This window comes from Furipterus horrens, unplaced genomic scaffold, assembly GCF_987537825.1.
Source record: "Furipterus horrens unplaced genomic scaffold, mFurHor1.1.pri manual_scaffold_2, whole genome shotgun sequence".
NCBI classification, from domain to species: domain Eukaryota; kingdom Metazoa; phylum Chordata; class Mammalia; order Chiroptera; family Furipteridae; genus Furipterus; species Furipterus horrens.
This window is the reverse complement of record NW_028327172.1, coordinates 123,980,507-124,000,964: the sequence shown is the minus strand read 5'-3', so window position 1 is coordinate 124,000,964 and position 20,458 is coordinate 123,980,507. Positions and strand designations below refer to the sequence as shown.

Sequence of the window (20,458 nt, the reverse complement as noted above, 5' to 3'; positions counted from 1 at the left end):
GTCTAACTGAAATCTCTTGCTGAAATTCTATCTCCTTTCTATAACCTTCAGTGCAGCTGGGGAACAGCTGGCTACCATACTTGTAATCCTCCACATACTGTACTTGAAGATTGCCGTTAAATCACCCCTCAGATTTCTCTTCTCCAGGCTAAGTAATCCCAATTCCTTGAACCTTTCATCATCAGTCCTTTAATCATTTTTATTACTATCCTCTGGAACCTCTCCAATTCCTCTTCATTTAGTCCTAAACTTGAACCAGGGGAAAATGTCTATTTTGTGTTCAGGGAACCTACTTGTTACAAAGGTTCCATATTCATTTGAAAATTATCTCGTTTGTTTTTTAAAGATTTTATTTATTTCTAGAGAGACGGGAAGAGAGGGAGAGAAACCAACTCGTTGCCTCTCACTAGGGACCTGGCCCACAACCCAGCCACGTGCCCTGACCAGGAATTTAAACAGTGACCTTTGGTTTGCAGCCTGGTGCTCAATCCACTGAGCCACACCAGCCAGGGCTCTTTTGAGTTTTTTCTATTGTCATGAACCAAGTAGTTAAAACTGTCTGAAGCCCCCATGGTGCTCTTTTCATGAGTGGACTAGAAAATTCAACAAAATTATGTAAGAATTGGTATTTAAGTGTTACTTTTTGGGGAGAAAAGTTTGTTGCAACATATTGATGGGCTCTTCCGGATCTTAGAAAGAAACCCAGTAACAAAAGTCTCTCCATCACGTAAGCAGCAAGGATCTAAAGCTGAGACGCAAGCCTTGCCCAACCAAAGTCCACTGGAGTCCTCTCTCTTGGTTCTTCCTCCTCCAAATTCTTGACACAAAAAAAATGAATAAACAATGTTGAAAGAAATTGGTTGTTTGCATCCTCTCTGAGCCAAAAGTTCCTTCTTCACACTCATTTCCCTCCTCCTTTTTAATTATGCTTTCAGAATAACTTTTCCCAGAGAACTTCAATGGCATGGCTGCTTTCTGCAGACAGCAGTTCTGGGGAATGAGAGACAAGAGCCCCTAGAGGTACAGACCGAGGGAAGCTCTCCTGGGTGTCTGGGCAGAGGGGCTCGCCCAGCCACTGCTTCCCTTGGTTTTGGAGTGACAAGGCTTTCTGCCCTGCAGCAGACTTGGAACTAAACCGTGTGCCCCAGGAGGGAGATGCGTCGGCCTTTTGTCTGGGAGCCAACCTCTGTTTTAGGTCACAGTTGGCATGCTGGCCCTTAGAAGGGATGTCCTCCCGGTTTTAGTTTGTGGCTAGGGTTGCTGGTACTACCTGTTTAGCTAGAAGGAATTTTTGAACAGTTTCCTGACTACAGCGGTCCTAAGTATTATCATTGTTTCCTCTATAGTTTGGTCTATGGCTGCAACAATATTCAATCTCTAATCAGGGTCCATGAGCACTAACAAGACGTCCATGTGGCTTTCCTCATAGACAAGAAAAGTCACAAAGGAGTAATGCATGGTTCTGACAGAAAAGGGAAAAATTCCACATGGCAGAGTAGCTGTACAAATTACACTTATTACACATGCGACAGGGTGTTTTCTTTTATACACAATTTTGAGAGCTGGCCTAACTTCCAGAGATATGTATAGACATACACACAAAATTTTGAACTGTTTTTTGATAGAAACTGAACAGCTTACAATTAAGCATCTTAATGCCAATAGAAGAATGTTGGTTCAAAATGCTGCTTATATAGGTGTATTATGGGAAAAAATAAGATCATTGGTTTCGTTGGCTGTCACTTAGTGGGTACCATTTTGGAAGTTGTTAAACTGCACCTCTAACGAGAAAACCTCTTATTATCCTCCTCTGCAGTTAGAAGGGGGTCTGAGGAAGGTTAGGAGAAGCGTGTAGCAAGAGCAGCTATTTAAAATAAACATTGCTCGCATGAATCAACGTACGTTAGCACTTTATACATATTAGGGAATACAGAATAATTTGTGGTAAAACCTGAAGAACTCAAGTGAATACTGGCTGTTGACTTAATTGCCTCTGAGAAAAAATGCTAATCTTTACCACTGGCTGGGTTGTAGCCACAGTGACTTCCGTAAAAGAAATGATCGGTGCCCTCGTTCGGTACATTTTACTGAGCACCTGCCAATGGGCTATACTGAAATAACTGTACACCAGAAACATGTTTTTACTGTTTGTAAGCTTATTCACTATCTGCATTTGTTATTAACATGCAAGCATCCTTGTCCTGCAGTCATATGGACGTTAAAAAGCAGGTTCTGTGTCAGGGAGGTGGTGCCACAGCAGGGAAAGCCCAGAGGTGGAGTCACACAGAGCTGGACAACACCCGCTTCCACTACAGCCGGGTGCTGTGCACCCAGCCCTCTGAGCACACCTCCTTGTGGGCTAAGTGAGATCACTGCCCTCTACAAAGGTGTGGTGAGAGGTACATCAGAGACACCTGGCACATAGGAAGTAACTAATAAATGAGTTGACCCTTGAATGGCGTTGTAATGTTATTAAACATATTTTTGCCCAGTGTAAAAAAAGTGCTGTTTTGTATTGCTTGTAGCCATTGAGCACATGAGCATATTTCTTTGGTCCATGCAGGCAACTGGTGGCCAAGACCAACCGATCTGTCTGGGACCAAACATGAAGGAAATACTACACAAAATGGGCAGTTTGGATTGTATTGGGTCATTTACACTGCTATGTTTCTAAGTGTTTTTCTTAACCTTTAATAGCTTGAGATGTTACCAGATAAATTAATTTCTTATCTCCATTAAACATATGGAAAAAATTGGTAGAAAATGAATTATTTGCCAGATAGAATGAGAACATCAAATTAGTAGATTAGTCATTTTCTCTTTTCCATCTTTAACTTGATGGTCTCCATTTGGACTCAGTGAAGTTACTGACTTAATGTTCTATATTGTAATGATATTTTCTCCCATAGGGAGAAGGTCTGAGGCTACCAAAGTAGAATGGAACCCCACCCATTGGCCTGTTTGTTGGTACAGGTCCACTAGAAGTTAGGTCTGATACCTGCTGCTCAATTGCTAAAAGGCAAGCCCAGTTTTAGGTTGACCTTGCCCTCCATGCCCAGCCCAAGGCATCCTCCCGCACTCACAGAGCAAGGCCTGCACAGTGCTCCCTGGGGGCTAGCCTGCTGACAGTCTCATCTGTCACAGGCTCTGCCTGCCCCACTTCTACGGTTCTAATCAGCGGGAGTCGTTCTTTCCTCAGTGTCTGGTCCCAGAGAACCCGAATGCACCCAGGCAGCCTTACAAGAAAAACTGGCCTGTTTTCATGAGCTTGCAATGTCAACACAAGTCTTCATATTGTGGCCACTCCAACTTTTATGCTGAAACTTTAGGATGACCATCTGCACTTCACCCCACCCCCTCCGCCACCTTCAGAACAGTAGGGATGGGGAATGTCAAGCCATGATCAGGAACCCTGGAGTGCAAAGTCCTTGGGAGGCTGTGGTTAACTGGGGAGGGCCCCTGAGTGAAGTATGCTGTCCCTCACTGACTGCCCGGCATTTAACATAGCTGTGATTTTAGGAAAAGGATGCTATAAACTAGTTCTCTCTCCTTGCAAAAGAAACCTCGACACACAGGAAAGGGTAGACAACAGAGAAAAATCAACACATACATACACTACCATAAGCCCATGAGTGAAGAATGTCTGGCCAGCTATTGGCAGATCCACAAGAGACCGAGTGCTGAAAGGACAGCTGGTCTCAGACCAGGATGTGCGTGGATAAGCATGAGCCTCTACTGGCTGTGACTTGACCCCATCCCTCCCTCGTGCATCACCTTTCCATCTGACACCCGTTAGGCAAGAGCTGCTCACCTGGGGAGCAGTCTGTGGCACTCTCTTCCCTGGACCCAAGCCACAGAGCTGACCCAGCAGGGCAGACAGTGGTGCTCCCACCACAAATCAATGCACCATCACCCTTTCGAAACGTGAACATTAAGGCAAATGAGCTCTGGTAATTACCTTCCCAGGAGTACATGCCAGAACGTCCACACAGCTCCAGAATAAGGCATTTAGGGTTCAGTACTTTAAACTGCCCCAAGCAGAAATTTTAGTTCAAACAAGTCTTCCTCCCAGCACTGGTTTGGGAAACTTTTCTGTTCCCTGGCGTCTAAACCTAGTGGAGTCGATGGCTGTTTATTAGGAGGTAGCAGGAGCCATTGTTCTTATTCCACGACGTTTTCCCTTCTAAAACCTGCTTGCCTAAAAACTGACTACATTTTTCGGGTGAAACATCCCAGTAAGGAGGCTGAGGTGTCTCACTGGGGCTTGGAGAGCCACGTTCAGACACCGCAGCTTCTCCAGTCGTGAAGACCTGCCCCGTCACCCACCCGCAAAGGGGCTTTGCCTAGACACAGAACACTATGATAGGATGCAGGTTTCATTGTTCTTCTGTTCACATTCCACCACTATTTCCCTAATTACCATGTTAGGGAACCCTTGGGACCCGCTCTCCTATATATTTGCTTTTTTTTCTGGGGTCTTAAATCATCCAGTCTACGTTCCGTGCATAAAACGTGACTTACCCGAGTGCCGCCGTCTCTTGCAGCTTACTGGAATGTTTTCCCGTCCACTTCCGTTCTCGGTACCCCGACCCGCACCTCCCGGGACGTTTGGGAAGATCTTCAGGAGTAGCTGTTGGGTGGGGTGTGGAGCTCCAGCACCTACCTTTTACTCAGGTGGACCCACAGCTTAACATCTAAGACTTTCTTTTACAAGACTCTTGGGCTGTTCCCAATCTTTAGCTCACGCATCTCAAGTGTAAAATGTTCAGGCTCTCTGTAAGCCTGTGGCTTCCTTCCAGACTGCGCAAAGAGATGGTTGCAATTAGTATATTGTGCAGCGCAGTGCACTCAACACGTGATGCCCATCATCTCGTTTGGTCAACAGCCCTACGGGATAGGGGCCATCATTTTGCCCATTCTACCAGATCTATCCAGAAGACAGCCCTCCGAGGCTACCCAGGTGAAGTGTGGAGCTAAGCACTAGAACCCAAGGCTGCTTAATTCCAAAGTCCATAGTATTAATTGTTTATACTGGCTAATTCTGCAACAGCTTACGTTTGGCGATTTTAAATAAAACACTGAATTAGTATCAATTATGAGATATTTGTCTTTCGGGAGGTTAACTTTGTTCTGCCGTAGAAATGGAAACTGTGATTATGAAATATTGAGACTGATTGTAAGAACAGAATTTACACAACTAAATGAGTTGAAGACAGCAATGCTCCTTTTGTTCAAAGCTTGTTTTGTTACTATTTAGGTAGCATCAACGCCTGTTTACAAAAACATGAGTCCCACAAAATTATAGTCACACCTTGTATTTTTGATAGACTTAATTGGTTACTTAGGTTGAACTGTTAAAGGGATTAAAATCAGGTGGGTGAAAAGTGTAATTTGAAAACCAAGAGAGCACACATAGAATGTGTTGTATATAAGCTGTGACTAACATATTAGTTCTGTCTTCTGTTGATTAGTGGTTGAGTCTGAAATGAGCTTCTGAAAGCTGACCTGTTAACAAGTCAGAATGCTTTCTATATAACAAGACCCAGTGGGGAATCATTTTATACCACCCCATTTTACACCATTTCTCAGTTCCAAGATCTTGTCCCACCCTGCCCCTATGCTGCGCCACTTAACAGTCCCCAAAACAGAAAACATACCTTACCATTGATGTCAGAAGCAGCTAGTCAACCATTTCCCCTTGAGAAACTGTTATTAACAGTGAATCTTAAGCACATTAAAGGTCCAAAGTTTTTATTTAAGAGACATCTCCATAAGCATCAATACCCTTCTTCAGAGAATGCCACCGTGTTAAGCATAACTGAGGTCTAGGTGATGGCTACACTCAGAGGCTCAATCCTTTTCAACAAGCTGTTTTGTCAAACGTATGGTTTTATTACTAATCTAAAATTTCATTTCTATTGTAGGAATATAATCACTAGGAAAGGAGTAAAGGGAAGTGGGTGGGTGGGGGGCAGTATCCTTTTGATCTAAAACCCGAGAACGCCCCTCTCAACTCCTATTTTAGGATGTTCAAGATTCCTTCCTGGTCCCAAACGTGACGCATGAAAAGGTTTTTTGAAAATGATAAGGTAATGTTCAGAGGCCAGGCTTTTTGACTTGCTGGTAGGCTAAAGGTGCATTTAAGAACCTCTGCCAGAAAAAGATCGCTGTGGCCTCAACCTTCACATCCTGGCAGGCTGGTGGTCACATTGCTGAGTTTTCTCTTCCCTGGAATTCAGTGGTCAAGAAAGAGCCCTGCCATTTTCAGGGCAAGGGCCACATCCTGTGGGCCCTCCGTCTAGTCAGGGAGAAGGAAACGAGGCCCCTTCTTAGGCCAGAATGCATGTCAAAGGTCAGGAGCCAGCCTGAGAGGGAACGGGGCGGTGAGACCACAAGGGTAACCCTGACTAATGGAAAGGGTGGTGGCATCACAGGTGCTTCCTTTTCTTCGTTGGGAAACATTTTATAAGAATAACCTACAAGGTTCCAAACCAGGTTCTATGTGTGGTAGAAATGTGTGCACATTTTTCCTATTATGCTATAGTTAGACTCAAGAAAAAAATTTTTATGCTCCCTTTTGTTGTGGGGTGGAGGGGAACCTCTCAACCATTATAGACTTATGGCCCATTATACCGAACAAGGATGCCCATTTTAGGGACAGTCCTGTTTGAAAGTCTGGATTTGAAATTCTCAAATATGCTATTTTGTATTTAATTTTATCATCAAAACTTAGTTCTAATCCTGACTCTGCTACACAATTTCTGGTGACCTTGGGCACATAACTTAGGGTCTTTGTTATGAGGTCATTGGATCTCAGGGTTTCTGATGTCTCTCCAGCTTCAAAATTCTGTCTTGAAGGACACTTTCTCAAGCCAATGATTAAAAGAAGCTCATAAAACAGGAATAAGGACTCATGGACATGGACAGCAATGTGGTGATCACAGGGGGAAGAGGGATATATGGGGACAAAATGGTAATGGAAAAGAAAAGCAATTTAAAAAAAGAAAAAGAAAATAAAAATTATTTTAAAAAAATGAACAGTTATCCTGGCACAGAGATGTAAAGTCCAGGTGGGTACTGGAAATATACTGGGGGGTGGGGGTGGGGACACTTTGTAAAGTACATGATGCCTAACCACTATGCTGTACACCTGAAACTTTTACAAAATATTAAATGTAAACTGTAACTGGAAAATAAATTAGAAAAAGTTTAAAAAATAAAAGAAGCTTATGTTACATTATTTCTCTTTGTTGGCAAAGAAACAGATGTTCCTTAAAAATGGCTTAGTATTGCTTCACTGGTAAAGTCTGGAGTGATGCCTGCAGTCAGGGCCACACGAACACCTGTGGCTGCCCCTCCTCACCACGTCTAATTTAAGGTAGCAACAGACTAAAGAAAATGGGGCGTAGTCTTGTAAAATTACTAAGTTTTACTTTTATAACCATTTAAGCATATTATCATTTTAAATTATATATGTTTATTTCAATTCAAATTTTTACAGATTAAAAGACTATTTTATTGTAGTCAATTGATTGGCAGTTTGCAGTAATGATTTCTCATGGGGAAAAAAAAAAAAAGACAGACAGACCATAATCATTTTGATTTCAGATGTGAATGAAACCTCTTCCTGCAATCCCAGCACATGGAGATAGGCCCGCCAGTCCAGCAGCAGCACCCTGACGACGAGCTGACTAAAGAGAGGACACTTAGGCCAGGCTCAGCAGGCAGGGGAATGCCTAAAGCTGCAGGGAGCACACGTTCTCATAAAGGGGCGATGCAGCGTCGCTCCCTGCAGCACTGCAGATGCACCCCGGACATGTCAGCGGCCATGACAAACACGGCAGGCTCTTGGAGGAAGTGCTTTTCCCTCTACAAGTGAGTAGATTCAGGCAATGGTTATGAAAATGATGAGGTTCAAAAGAAACGTTGGCTCCAAGGCACCAAGGGTGTAAAGCTTCTTAGAAAATACGAAGAACTGGACAGACTCAAAAAGGGAATTCGTTCTCAATGGAGGACTCTGCTATGTGTAAATCAATACTTCAGATAGATTACAATAAAAACACACATCGAACAGACTGTGCTGTGTGAGAGACATCTGACACAGAAGCATGCCTGGGGCACTTGGGGAAGCTGCTGATACGAGCTTACAGGCTTCTTCTCGGAGACAGAGAATCTGCACTTGTCACTTGTATTTGTAAAATCCTTCTCCAGTCTTCTTGCCAAGCTTCTTCTCGGCTACCAGCTTATTCATGGACGGGCTGGGCTGAAACAAGGGGTTCTGTGCGTCCATCTCATGCCAGCCTATTGAGAGGAGGGAAGAGGGCTTAGGATGAAGTGCAGGGTTTCTTTTTACATCTCAGCATTCCCAGGGAAAGTCCAGGGGCAGAGCCGGAGGGGAAGGTCCCTACTTTGATGGGCAGAGTACCTTGGCCGTGGTGCCCCTTAGGCCAACATGGCAGAGGCTGAGGCTGAGGTGTGCAGGCCCAGGGGCCCCAAAGGAGGGGCGCTGCCTGCCCTCCCTCCCGGATCCGCTGGTTCACCTGGGTTGGATCCCTCATTGGCACCAACAACTTTCAGTACATGTCAAAAATCTGAATTTGCTGCCACTGGTATTTTACCTCTTAAAATTCAAAAAGTTCATCCTTTCAAAGTACAGCCTTCCTCAGTCCTCCCAAACATGTAAGTATTCTTTGTGAAACTTGGCAGTATGAGCTACATTCAGCTTCAGTGTGCAATGTTAATTATTTTTAATTTTTAAAAATTAACTGTCTTCAGAGCCTCTATAGTAAAATGGACACTTTAAAAAAAGTTGATTTGAGAGAAAGAGAGAGAGAGAGAAGCATCGATTTGTTGTTCCATTGATGTATGCATTTCATTGGTTGATTCTTGTTAAGTGCACCCTGACCAGGGACATAACCCACAACCCTGGAACCCTGGCATATGGAGATGATGCTCCGACCGAGCCACCTGGCCAGGGCCTAAAATGGACACATTAAAAAAAAATGGTTGTGTATCTTGATTGCAGTGGAGGTTATACTGACCAGGATATGTGAGAGAATGACACAACGTATCAATGTCCACTTACTGGTGTTCACATTGTACTGTAGTTATGTAAGATGGAAGCACTGGTCAATACTGGGAAAAGGGCTAAACAGAACCTGTCTGTTTTCTGTTTGAAACTTTCTGTGAATCTATAATTATTTCAAAATGAAAAGTTAAAAATAAAAAAAGGTACCCTGTGAGGAGACACTAGGCAGTCACATTTTTCCTCCTCCTACCATCTATTAACTTGAATCTTTAAGCTGGTGTGAGCAGGACTTTGGAAAGTCTCCTAAGACCCCTTATAATTTCTGTTTTAAATGGGCTTCTAAGTTTTAGTTGAGAGAGACGACCTCGACTCAGAGAAAGACAACAGAGAATTCCAAGCCCTACCATCCATGATGAACTTCGTAGTGTCCAACCCAACGTAATCCAGAAGTTCAAATGGGCCCATGGGGTAGCCAGCTCCCAACTTCATAGCAGTGTCAATGTCTTCCTTGGATGCGTCACCTGGGGAGAAGCGGGCAGCCCTAAGTTACTGCCACCTTTCCCACAATCCTCCTAGTTAGGCTGTTAGTTCCAAAATGACTAGTTTTACATATTTGCACAAAAAATATTCAGGCAGGATTTCTAGCTTGGGTAAGATTTTAGCAAATAGGTTACAAGATTTTCAAAGCTATTCCACTAGGCTATTCTGTGAGGTGAATTCTGTCCATGGAGAGATAAAAGCCCCAGTGGCCTGGAAACATTAGTTACTTTCTAATAGCTTGGAATTTTCCAACTCTGGAATACCATTTAAAACAAGAGCAGATTTTTGATTGATAAATGGACCTATTTTTTTTTAAAGAAAAGAACTTTTATGTTTTTGTATTCATTATATATATATTTTTTTTTATTACAGCTTTTTTTGGTTTTACAAGTAGTGAGTATTCCTGTAAAATTACATTCACATAAACCCTTCAGTCAAATTAATGTTCAAAGAAGAGCCCGAACATGGTTTAGAATGGCCATGCAAGCTTGAAAATGTGTTGAGAAGATTAAGACAAGGGCCAACATGTTTTTTCCCTGGAATTTTATCCTTAATATATTGTCCTTGGGCCACAAGGTCTTTACAGAGAACAACCTGTCCTTTTCCTCTGAAGTCAGGAATGGGAAGAGTCTGTAATAAGTGGCTATCTAGAATTCTGTCCCAAAGCATAAAGGGTTAATTATACCAAAATGTTAAAATTGTCAGAGATTTCATACCTAAAATATTTCAGATTTTGGGGCATGAGAAAGCAGGAACTACTTAAACATCTATAAAGACTTTTTAAAAAGCATACTGAATACTAAAGTAATGCTAAAGGATTTCAAGGCAGTCCAAGGTGATTTAAATACCAACCAATTACTTCATAAGGGCGACATTATTAGTACTACACTAATTAGAAGATCCTGAGAATCATGATTTGAGTTTCACGTCATAAGAAAGCAAACAGAGCAAAAATGATCATATGCATTAGTCTTATCAGGTGTACTCACTCATTCCCTCCACTCGCATTCCTATCTGTTATGTCCCAGGCACCCGGACTTAGAATGAGACCAAGAAAAACAAGATGACCACTCATCTGTGAGTGCTCATGAGATAATGGGAGGACTCAATGTGTAAGCCAAACATTTCACCATGATAAGTGCTGAAGATCCACACCGTTCTGGGCACAGATGGAGAGGTTTACTCACACTATCATGACTTTACCCAAACCACCACCAGGCCCAGGTCCTAAATGCCCCCAGGAGAATCCCAAGGGACGAGCAGGGAGCGAAGGGCATTCCAGGCAGCAAGAACAGCACACACAAAGGCAGGAATGAGGATTCTGCTCACAGAATTTCATTAAATCCCGAGGCATCAACGGTGTCAGAGCAGGAGTGCTGGCACGACAGCCTTGCACACTCCTCTGGCTCAGCACCTGCTGCTCCCTGTGCCTGGTGCCCAGTGTCCTCAGACGTCTAGCTGACGCCTGCTCAGAGCACCATCTATCTCCATGCAGACAGACTAGCAACTGCCAGGGCTCTAGGCTAGGACTCCTGCCATGCTCTTGCCTCTATCTTTCTCAGAGATTACTGGTCACAACCTAGCTGTTATTCAGTGGTTATTTACTAGGGGCTGTCTCTTCTCATTGGAATACAGACTCCCTGGGGACAGAAATCTGATAGCAAAATGCTTCCAACTTACCTAAAGCCATTTAATCAAATCTATATTCAAGGACAGCCAATGAATCCTAGAGGCAAGACTGTAATTCTAAATTCAGAGACTCACTTAACTATTTCAAAAAATAACATGAAGACAGCATATCATTAAAAAAACAACTAAACAGTTTTACAAAGTCAACACAACTCTAAAATTCCACTCTGAGTAATACAGAGCCAAAGAGGCAAAAAGAAGAGAGAAATAAATAAAACACATACACAGACTGGTATGCCATGTGGGAGTTAAATGTGGTATGTTTTAGACCAATACTTCCTAACCTTCCTTAGAGTGAGGCACATTACTGAGGATCTGACACCCTCTCCAAAGAAAATGTATATACACACAGAATTCTGTATCAACTATAAGAGGTTCATGGGACCTCCTACCCAGTTAAGAGCCCTTAAGTCTAGACAATAAAGAAAAAGCTTCCAGATCTGCAACCTGGGAACCTGTGACCTGCCCCAACATGGCTGTTTTTCTGGCTCATCAGCGCCACCTATTAGCCATTCTTGGTATTAACAACCAGGGTCACAGCAATGAGGATCAGAACTCTGGCCAGCCACCACTCCTTTATTCAGCAACAGCAACCTCAAGGCCTGTCCTATACCAGCGCTTTGTGGGGTCTTAAGATGAAGATCTGGATGCTGCCACAGAAGAGGACAGAAAAAAGAAACCAGCCATGCCACAGGGAAAAGAGTGGCAACGACAGAGATTTGGTCCAGCCTGAGGAGGACACTCCGGCAGGGCTCCGTGAGAATGGTGGCGAAGGCAGGGACCAAGGGTGAGGAAAAAGAAGGCCCTCTGGCAGGGGCACTGTACTTAAGAGATAAGAGAACCACTGAATGTCCTGAGGGGGAGTGACAGTGTGAGCAGGTTCAGTGACTGGGGGGAGGCTCCTGGCACTCCCAGGGTGCTGCCCAAGAAGAGCTAACCATGTGGCCCCAGCACCCTGCCAGAGCTGACTGATCTGTTCGAGTGGCATCTGACGGGGTCAGCTCTGTTCAAAGGTCTGGAGAGTGAGCTCTGACCCACAGATGAGGGTGACCAACCCCACCGATCAGGCCTTAACTATAGCAGGAATGAATGAAAACAACAGGAGTGAAGACAGCTGAAGGACACAGAGGAAGAGGGCCCAGCGCAGATGCCCAAAGGCTCAGAGCATCAGAGAGCAGAAAGGAGGGACGGGGGAGTGAGGGGTGGTGACAGCCTGTGGCTTTCTTCAAGCTGCTAAGCTGCCCAGGATGCCTGAGCGGCTGATAGCTGAGGGGACCCCTGCTGTAATGCCCCCCACCCCAGGCAGCACCGAGCCAGTCTGCCTGTGGGAGTACTCACATCACAGGCGCACCAGTGGTGTTTGTTATGTAAGGACTGAATGTCTGTGTCTGCCAAATCCAGATGTTGAAATTATACCCCCAATGCAATGATATAAAAAGGTGGGGCCTTTGGGAAGTGATAAGGATTAGATGAGGTCCTAAGGGTGGGGCCCCCACAAATGGAATTAGAGCCCTTTTAAGAGCTTGTTTCCTCTCTGCAATGCCCAACTGAGGACACAGCGAGAGGTCAGCAGTATGCAACTGGAAGAGGACCCTCACCAGACTCCAACCATGCTGATCTCAGACTTCCAGCCTCCAGAACTGTGAGAAATAAACTGGTCATTTATAAGCTACCCCGTCTGTGGTCGTCCTGCAATAGCAGCCTGAGCTGACAGTGTTGTAGAGTCCTCCTCAAGTGAGTTCAGAAAAGGCCAAGCTACACACAGCCACTGTCTTCACTGTCCGATTCTTCCCTGGACCCCGGGGCTCGCCCAGCTGCATGGGGCAGACAAGCATGCACGTCTCCTCACCCTCCAGGACAGCACGCCTCCTTCCACAAGCATGGCAGCACAGATCAGTCAGAAAAAGACGAGGTAGCGTGAAAGCCTCTGCTTTCCAAGGCAGGCTGACCAGCAGAGGGGAATGGGGGTGACAGAAGAATCAAGTGACAGGTAAGATAAGGATGATCCAAAATGGCTTCAGGTTTCAAAGTTGAATGGATGCAGGTCAGCCAGCGGCTCAGCACAGACAAGTGGAAACGGGGTGGCCAGTGTGTGTCTAAACACACCTTTGTGTTGGCTGAAGGAGGGCAGGATGTGGTAAGAAGACCGTGTGATGTAAGGAGTCCAGACCACAGTGTGGCTTGCTGGGGGAAAGCACCCACGCCAGACCTGACACCCAGCTGCTCCAGCAGCACACAGTCTGGCTCATAGGCCCCAAGAAAGCTGTGGGGGGAGAGGCAAAGGGACAGCAATGACAGAATGCTGGGGGCAGCGTCAAATCGAACTAAGAGCAGCTCTCCCATGGCTTCAGATCCCCCCTTCCAGCTTCACCTCACAGACCACCAGTGTCAGTGAGGGTCAAAGAGAGTCCATCTGTTTAGAAAGGGACTACTGCCGGTGAGAGGGGACAGAGACAAGAGGGTGACTTTCAACATACAATTAAATACAAGGTACGTCTGAAACTATATCAAAGTGACAGGATGCTTCAGTGAGAAAAACACCATTAGGAGGTGGATCACCCACATGTTATATTCTACCCCATTACATTAAAAAAAAAAAACCACCCACCCTGACTTTCAAGGTAGGGCAAAATATTTCCCACTTTCTTTTGAGGTGTAATTAAGCATATTTGCTGATAGATAAACACAGAAGTGTTGGTTTGATCTTGGAGCAAAAGTGAGGCAAATGCTTCCATGAAACAGAAAAGTTTTAATATTTAAAGCAGATTTTGAGAAAGCAAATGTGCTTTCATCTCTCCAGAAGAGCTGGTATAAACATTTTGTTTCAAAAATGACATTCTCAGGAGCGTTTGTGAAGTAATTGAAAACAATTACATTTGTTTTTTATCCAGTCCTATTAAGGCCTGTTTGCCCTTGAAGCAGACATGATAGTTACTGTCCCAGAAATGTGGCAGGGAAGGCAGGCAGGAGGATACATGGCATCTTGTAACCTGGACCAGGTCCCAGTCTTATATTTCTATCCACAAGTATTAAGAAAACATTTTGACCTTTCTCAAGGTTAAAACAACACACATCGTGGCATTGTCAGCAAGGCCAACAGCGCTCTTACACATGGTCCTTGGCACCTTCAGCCCTATTACTACTTCCTACCATAGTCTTAGTTTCAGAACCTTCAGGAAAATCGAAGGTCACCTGGCCCAATGATTTTTACATTATTACTATTATTTTAAATGATAAGCCTTTTAACCAAAAGCAGGGATCCAGGCTATAAACCCGGGCAAGCTGTACTATCGCTCTGGCTAGGACCACAGTGGAGGGTCCTAGAGCCAACACCTCAGAGGCCTCACAGGGAGCCCAGGGACCCCGGGAACCCAGTGGCAAAGGTAGCAGGGCCAGGGTGAGGCCAGGTCATGCAGCTAGAAAGCAGAAGCTCCTTCCCTGCTCTGCACGGCCTGCCCTTCCTGCAGACCCTACAGGAGGACTCCCAGAGAGCAGTGCCCCCCCGACCTGGTGCTCCCGCCTGGCTCAGGACAGCTACCTCGTTCAAACAGCCGGACTGCTTCCATGAGGTATGGCACCAGCAGGCGGTTCACAATAAACCCAGGTGTGTCCTGTTTCACGAGACAGAAATAAAAGTGAATTGTTATTGAACTTGACCTTCTGTGAAGCCACCAGGCTGCCCCTTCTCACCTTGGGTTATGTTATCTACATTTATGGAGCTATACATTTTCAATACTTGTTTCAAAATAGCAGCACAGCCTTACTCCCAGCTTACCAGATGCCACCTCGACATGGACCTCAAAATAAAGGGGATCACAGTAGGAGGTCATTAGAAGAGCACAGCTCAGGCAGAAAGGCCTAACACTCTGACCTTGCCCCACACTGGAATTCCGCTTCCTTGTCTGTGAGAGAGGAGTTGTCGTTTCCACGTGACAGGTTGAGAACGTGTATCAGAAGCCACCTTCACTGTGCACACTGCCCCACGCTCTAACGGTAGCCCCCTCTCTCCTCTCCCACATTCCTTTCAGGAATCTAGAAAAAGTAACGATCTGTCCCAAGCAGCCCTCACAGGAGCAGCACTTCTTCCCTGGAGCCACCCCTGGGCCACTCAGGATTTTCTCTCGCTTCCACGCGTAATGCGAGGTGGTCGAGCTGGGAAAGGGTTCCTGAGGGCCGGACTGTGGGCCTGTCACACATGCTACCTAGGACCCACCGCCCGGATGATGCCTCCCACGCTCTCCCGCCACACTGAAACGCTTCCTCACCTCTCCCGGAGGTCGAGAGTGGGGTGTAGGTCCATCTACTGATCTTTCTTGGGGGCTTGTGGGGCAGGATGTAGTGTAATTATTTTTGGTGGTATTTATGTAAATCTGATTCCATTAAGTAAATGGCACCCCCTCTTTCTGACCCTTGCAGGCAAAAATCCTCACCCTGGCCCTGGGTTCCCTTTCTAACACACAGGAGGCAATCCATACACATCGAGGTAAAGGCGGCCCTCTGCACCGCTTCCATAGCTAACCTGACTGCATGTGGCACACACTGGGCAGCAAAGCCGCAGGGTTTGTTCCTCCTCTGAAACCATCTCCTGCCCCCATCTCCCAGGAATACAGAGATCCACAAAAGACCTTTATCAGTTTAACCAAGATTATATTAATGAAACAATGTTGGTTTTATAACTGAGGCAAAAATGCTTTTCTTTTGTTTTTGTTTTTTTTTAAAGATTTTATTTATTTATTTTTAGAGAGAGGGGAAGGGAGGGAAAAAGAGAAAGAGAGAAACATCAATGTGTGGTTGCTTCTTGCACAACCCCAACTGGGGACCTGGCCCACAACCCAGACATGTGCCCTGACTGGGAATCCAACCGGTGACCCTTTGGTTTGCAGGCTGGTGCTCAATCCACTGAGCCACACCAGCCAGGGCCAAAAATACTTTTCATTTTCAAAAAGTTTATTGTAGAAACTCAAGATAGGATATCCAAGTACATGAAACACATGATACACAAGGTTAGAAGTCAGAAAGCAGCCTGGGAAAATATGTGCTCCACTTACAACAGGTACAGTTTTTACAAAGATAGTCAATATTGTCTACATAAAGAGCTTGAAAAGAGTACTAAAATTCACAAAATATTTCAATACACTATTAATCAAATAAATACTCAATGGAACAAAATAGCATTTTGTCAATAAGATTATTGGGAAAGGGTTTTTTTCTCCATTAAAATATTCAGTTCTGCTGAGGATACTGACACAGATAATCTCAAAATATTAGTATAATGTAAAAGAGATAGCTCTTTACATTGTTCATGCTATTTTATTAATTTATTAAATATACTTTACTGTACTTACTATGTTCCTGGTATTGTTCTAAGTATTTCACAAATACGAATTCATTTATTCCTCATATTAACCCTGTGAAACAAGTATTATTATTACCGTTTTGTTAGGTAGAAGACACCGAGGCACAGAGGTTAAGTGACTTGTCCAAGGCTCTCCCCCCAGACCTGCTGCTCCCACCTGGCTCAGGACAGCTACCTCGTTCAAACATTATTACTATTATTTTAAATGATAAGCCTTTTAACCAAAAGCAGGGATCCAGGCTATAAACCCGGGCAGGCTGTACTATCGCTCTGGCTAGGACTCCAGTGGAGGGTCCTAGAGCCAATACCTCAGAGGGACCCCGGGAACCCAGGGGCAAAGGTAGCAGGGCCCAGGGCGAGGCTGGGTCACACAGTTAGAAAGCGAAAGCTCCTTCCCTGTCTCCCTGTGACATCTCACTATGAAAACAGACACACTGCAGGCACATTAATGCCATTCTTTTTTGTCAGGTGTTGGTAATTACCACTACAATCCTATAGTCCAAATCCAGTCCCCAGCTTGTTTTTTAAATAAAGTTTTATTGGCAGGCAGCCACACTCATCTCAGCATGTGTTGCCTGTGCTGTGTTTCTGCTACAACAGCAGGATTGAAAAGCTGTAGCAGAAACCATGTGCCCTACAATATTTACTGCTGGCCTTTACACAAAGATGTGCAGATCCCTGTGATACGTGGCTGCCTTATGTTGTCTGGATGCCTCACCAAGAGGCTGAGTAACTGACCCAGAAAGACTCCCAGAAAGCGCTAAGGTCTAGCCCAGAAAAAGTGTCATCATAACATCTGGTTAGCAATGTGATTTTTTTAAAAATCCAGATTTAAAACCCACAAAATTAAACAAACAAAAAATTAGTGTTAAAATAATGAGACCCCCTAATAACACTACCCTGGACTGGGGCAACGGCACACACTGGTCTGCTCTCTTTGGCTCCTGGGGCCACATCAACAGGACTTATTACTCAGATGATTCGTGAACAACATGAGTCTTCATGGGTTAATACGAGACTGTGAGTTCGAACTTGAGAACCTTTTAGAAAGCAAACTTATGCTATGAAAAGAACCAAAATGATACAGAGGCTTTTTGACCAAAAAAGCAGGTGAGATACTTAAAAGCATCTGCCAAGTCACACAGAAGGGTGGTCCCTAAATCTGGGGGGGACTAAAGAGGAGCTAAGCCAATGGACAGCTGGAGAGAGAGTGAAGCAGTGGACAGCAGGGGGTCGCCTTACGTCTCATCAATGGGCACCCTAAGAACCGGGGAGAGGCCGAGGCATGCCCTCCATCACCGCACTTCTCATGGAAAACAACACAACACACACCGCAACGCGACAGGCCCGAGAAACAGCTTGTTTAACGCGACCCCGGGCGGGGCGGCTGCTCCCGCGCGTCGCCTCCCTAACCATGTGCGCTGCTCCTGCCAACAGTGAAGCCTAGCGTCTGTTCGGGAGGCATATGAACACTAGGCTGTGACTGACACACAGGGTGGCTCTGGCTCACTGGGGCCCAGCAGAAGCTCAAGCTGATGGGGTAACAAAATCCATTTATGGAAACACAGCCACTCTTCAACAGTCAGCGGGGCCCCACTGGGACCTAGCCTCTCCATGAGGGCTTTGGGCTCCCCTGCTGGTGAGCAGAAAGGAGGTGCAGTTTGCTCTCACCACCCGTGAACAGGCCTGCAGTATAAGTGCATCATTCTACCACGCAATAATTCTACCTGGAGTACGTCAGGTTCCCAGGAAAATGACCCCTTTCCTAAGCTACTCATACCCTACCTTGCAAGAAACAGGATGCTTTCCCAGGGTTTTGCTGAAGTCCACCAGAGATTCAAATGTCTTCTGGCTGGTCATTGGTGTTTTAATGACCTGGAAATGGAAAACGAAAAAGAACTATGACCAAGAATCAGCAAACAATTTTAATAGAACAGGTCAAGAAACATTGACCAAAACCAGCCATAGAGGCAGCAAAAATAGAAGGAAGGATCTCATGCCAGAAACAAAATGTTTATCAAAATGCCCATTTTAAGACAGTGAAGTATTGCAGAATACACAAAATCAAGGCTTAAATATAAATGTGTGTGCATGTGGAGGAGTTTCACAGGCTTTGCTGCTGAGACAGACCTGGGCTCAAACCCAGCGGTACCACTTACTGGCCCTGTGACTCTGGGCATGCTTTGTGAAACTGATATGACGTTGAAATCATTCTGTCTCAAGGAACTGAAATGAGAATGTAATTAGTTGAGGAGGGAAAGCATTCCCTGCGACCCTAACAGGTATGAAGAGCTCAGTAAATGCTGGCTTCTGCTGGTGTTTTACCTGTACTGTTCACTGCTTCAGGGAGGGAACTAGAAGCCTACTAAAGTATGCTGACTGCCCTTAAAGCCTCTTTATGGAGTCCCGCTTCTCTTGGTAGAAAAGGAGTCCCAGAACATTGAGTGATTTGGCCAATCAGCGGTCTCCTGGCCTCTGAGAGGAGTGTCTCCCCATTACTCCACTCTCTTGCGCACAGGTGCCCCAGAGACTAAAGGCTCCCCTTGCCTCAGACAGGCTCATCACAGAGGAAGGCTTTCATCTCCAGCCAACAGGGGCGCATGGCTGGAGCTCGCTGCCTGCCAGGCACCACGGGAAGGCACCCATGGTCCTGTGACCCTCCTACAAGGTGCAGTGCAAGGGTCCAGTGGCCAGCTGGGATGTACAGGAGACGGCACCAAGGACCATGCCTGGAGTCAGCCCTCAGGAAACAGTTAAGAGAACCCACCTGTCAGGAGTTAGATTTTGGCACATGGGAACCAGATGAATTTATACTATATATATAATCTAAATGCCAGTTAAGAAGCTTCAACGAGAGTCAAAGCAAAAAGGCTTGGCTTCTACATCAGACCCTTCGTATGAGCTCAGGCAAGCCAGACGAACCGTCCGTGCTTCACCTCTCTCCTGTGAAGTGGGAGAATGATACCTACACATCCTCCCTATCTTCCCTGTCGTAAGAGTGCTGTGCGGCCTAACGAGCTGGGGTCTGTGCGAGATGAAAGGTGCTACACACATGAAGAGCATGGTCATCACTCGCACTTGAATGTGACCACAGCTGGGAGTGTGGCAGTGTGTTATGACACGAAGGGAAGTCAATGAGTGGGAAGAACGAGCAGCACCAGGGAGGAGGAGACGAGGACTGGGAAGCACCAGGCCAGACACTGCTCTGCAGACAGCGCAAATCAAACAGCAAGCCAAGAGCTGTTCCCACTGAGGCATCAGAAGTCTCCATCAGACCTATACAGATGGAGCTAGCGCAAAGGCTACTAAGTATGGCGTTTCAGAAATAATTTGTTGGTTTAAAGAAGTCAATGGTAAAGATTTTTAATTGAAGGGCTGAATATTTATTCATTCAACAAATAGCAACACATTATAGATAATATGCTTATAGCTCCAACAGAGCCTGCAAAGAAATATATATATACATATATATCCAGTTCCAAGTAAAAGAGAAGAGCCACTTAAGACACAGATGCGAGAGCTAAAGTTAAACATTAAATAGAGAAGAGCACTTTTAGAAAACATTTTCTAGAAAATGCTAACATTTATTAATAAGCATTGGCTGTTAACAACCAATGTACAACAGTTCTAAAGACATTGATGGACGTTATCAGATAAATGCAGTCAAAAACAACATTAGAGTTTGAAGTAAATCTATAAAATGTCTTTATCTCCAAAACACACATATGCACATGGTATAGTTTCTAAAGTAATTAGTCCCATCAGTACTGAAATGCTACAAATACCATTCAGCTTCTTTTGCTCTTTTTCTGCACAAAGAGGATAAATGTGGTTTTCTCTATTCC

General features: G+C 45.0%; 1 protein-coding gene across 1 annotated transcript in view; it reads right to left on the bottom strand.

The window, feature by feature from the left end:
* Nucleotides 1-7,564: 7,564 nt before the first annotated feature.
* Nucleotides 7,565-20,458, bottom strand: part of HADH (hydroxyacyl-CoA dehydrogenase) — a 47,139-nt gene continuing 34,245 nt past the window's right edge. Inside the window, exons 5-8 of the mRNA XM_090266395.1 lie at nt 18,399-18,488; nt 14,796-14,868; nt 9,433-9,549; nt 7,565-8,301 (exon numbers count right to left, since the gene is read on the bottom strand). Of these exons, the coding sequence (XP_090122521.1) occupies nt 8,183-8,301; nt 9,433-9,549; nt 14,796-14,868; nt 18,399-18,488 (399 nt within the window). The 3' untranslated portion in view covers nt 7,565-8,182. The remainder of the gene's footprint in view (nt 8,302-9,432; nt 9,550-14,795; nt 14,869-18,398; nt 18,489-20,458) is intronic.